The sequence below is a fragment of the Echinops telfairi genome, unplaced genomic scaffold (genome assembly GCF_000313985.2).
Source record: "Echinops telfairi isolate 266 unplaced genomic scaffold, ASM31398v2 ScPeMD7_2;HRSCAF=8, whole genome shotgun sequence".
NCBI classification, from domain to species: Eukaryota; Metazoa; Chordata; class Mammalia; order Afrosoricida; family Tenrecidae; genus Echinops; species Echinops telfairi.
Genome location: NW_022103898.1, coordinates 66807122 through 66807929, shown reverse-complemented (window position 1 = coordinate 66807929; position 808 = coordinate 66807122). Strand labels below are relative to the sequence as shown.

The 808-nt window shown below is 47.6% G+C and overlaps 1 protein-coding gene across 1 annotated transcript in view; it reads left to right on the top strand.

Annotated features, from left to right (window-relative positions):
• IRAK3 (interleukin 1 receptor associated kinase 3) overlaps window positions 1-808 on the top strand; it is a 62266-nt gene that overhangs the window by 17641 nt on the left and 43817 nt on the right. Inside the window, exon 2 of the mRNA XM_045288915.1 lies at window positions 185-367. Coding sequence (XP_045144850.1) covers window positions 185-367 — 183 coding nt within the window. The remainder of the gene's footprint in view (window positions 1-184; window positions 368-808) is intronic.

Genomic DNA, 808 nt, shown 5'->3' with positions numbered 1-808 from the left:
CTCTTGATTCTGATCATTGTACTGTGGAAGGCGCTAACATTAGGAAGGTTGGGTGAGGAGTATGCGCTCAAAAGTTCAAAATGAAATGCCAGATAAAGGAAAAGAAACCATATAAGGTACATGAGAGCAAGCGTCGCCATCAAAGGAGCCTAGGCTCTGATTCTTCCTGTTGCAATTTCCACAGCGGAGCGGCTCTCCAGCAGCTGGCTGGACGTCCGCCACATTGAAAAGTATGTGGACCAAGGTAAAAGCGGAACAAGAGAACTGCTTTGGTCCTGGGCACAGAAGAACAAGACCATCGGCGACCTCTTACAGATTCTGCAGGAGATGGGTCATCATCGGGCTATCGATTTAATCACAAACCACGGTAAACACTTTTTCTGATGATTCTCAGTCCATCGCATACAAGTGTCACTGGACGTGTAAGCATTGTCTTTGCTCGATGATATTGACTCCATGCCAGTGATGGCTATGACCTGGGGGGTCCCCGTAGCTTCACATGGTCACATTGCTTTGTCCCTTCATTGCTTAACTTATTACAACGGATTTGTTCTTTCTGACTTTCTGGTTGTGCACTGTTTTCACCTTTTCCGTTCAAATTGTTAGTTCCTATGTGTCCCGCTCTGCGCTCACGGAATCATCTCTTTATCCATCATGCACAACCAGAATCACACTTGGGCAATAGAACCGGAGCTCTGCCGAATAGTGGGTGGCGAGTCTGGTGGTGAACCACAAGGTCAGCAGTGAGAAACCACCAGTGGCTCTAAGGGAGAAAGACGAGGCTCTCTATCGGCGCCAAGACTTTCAA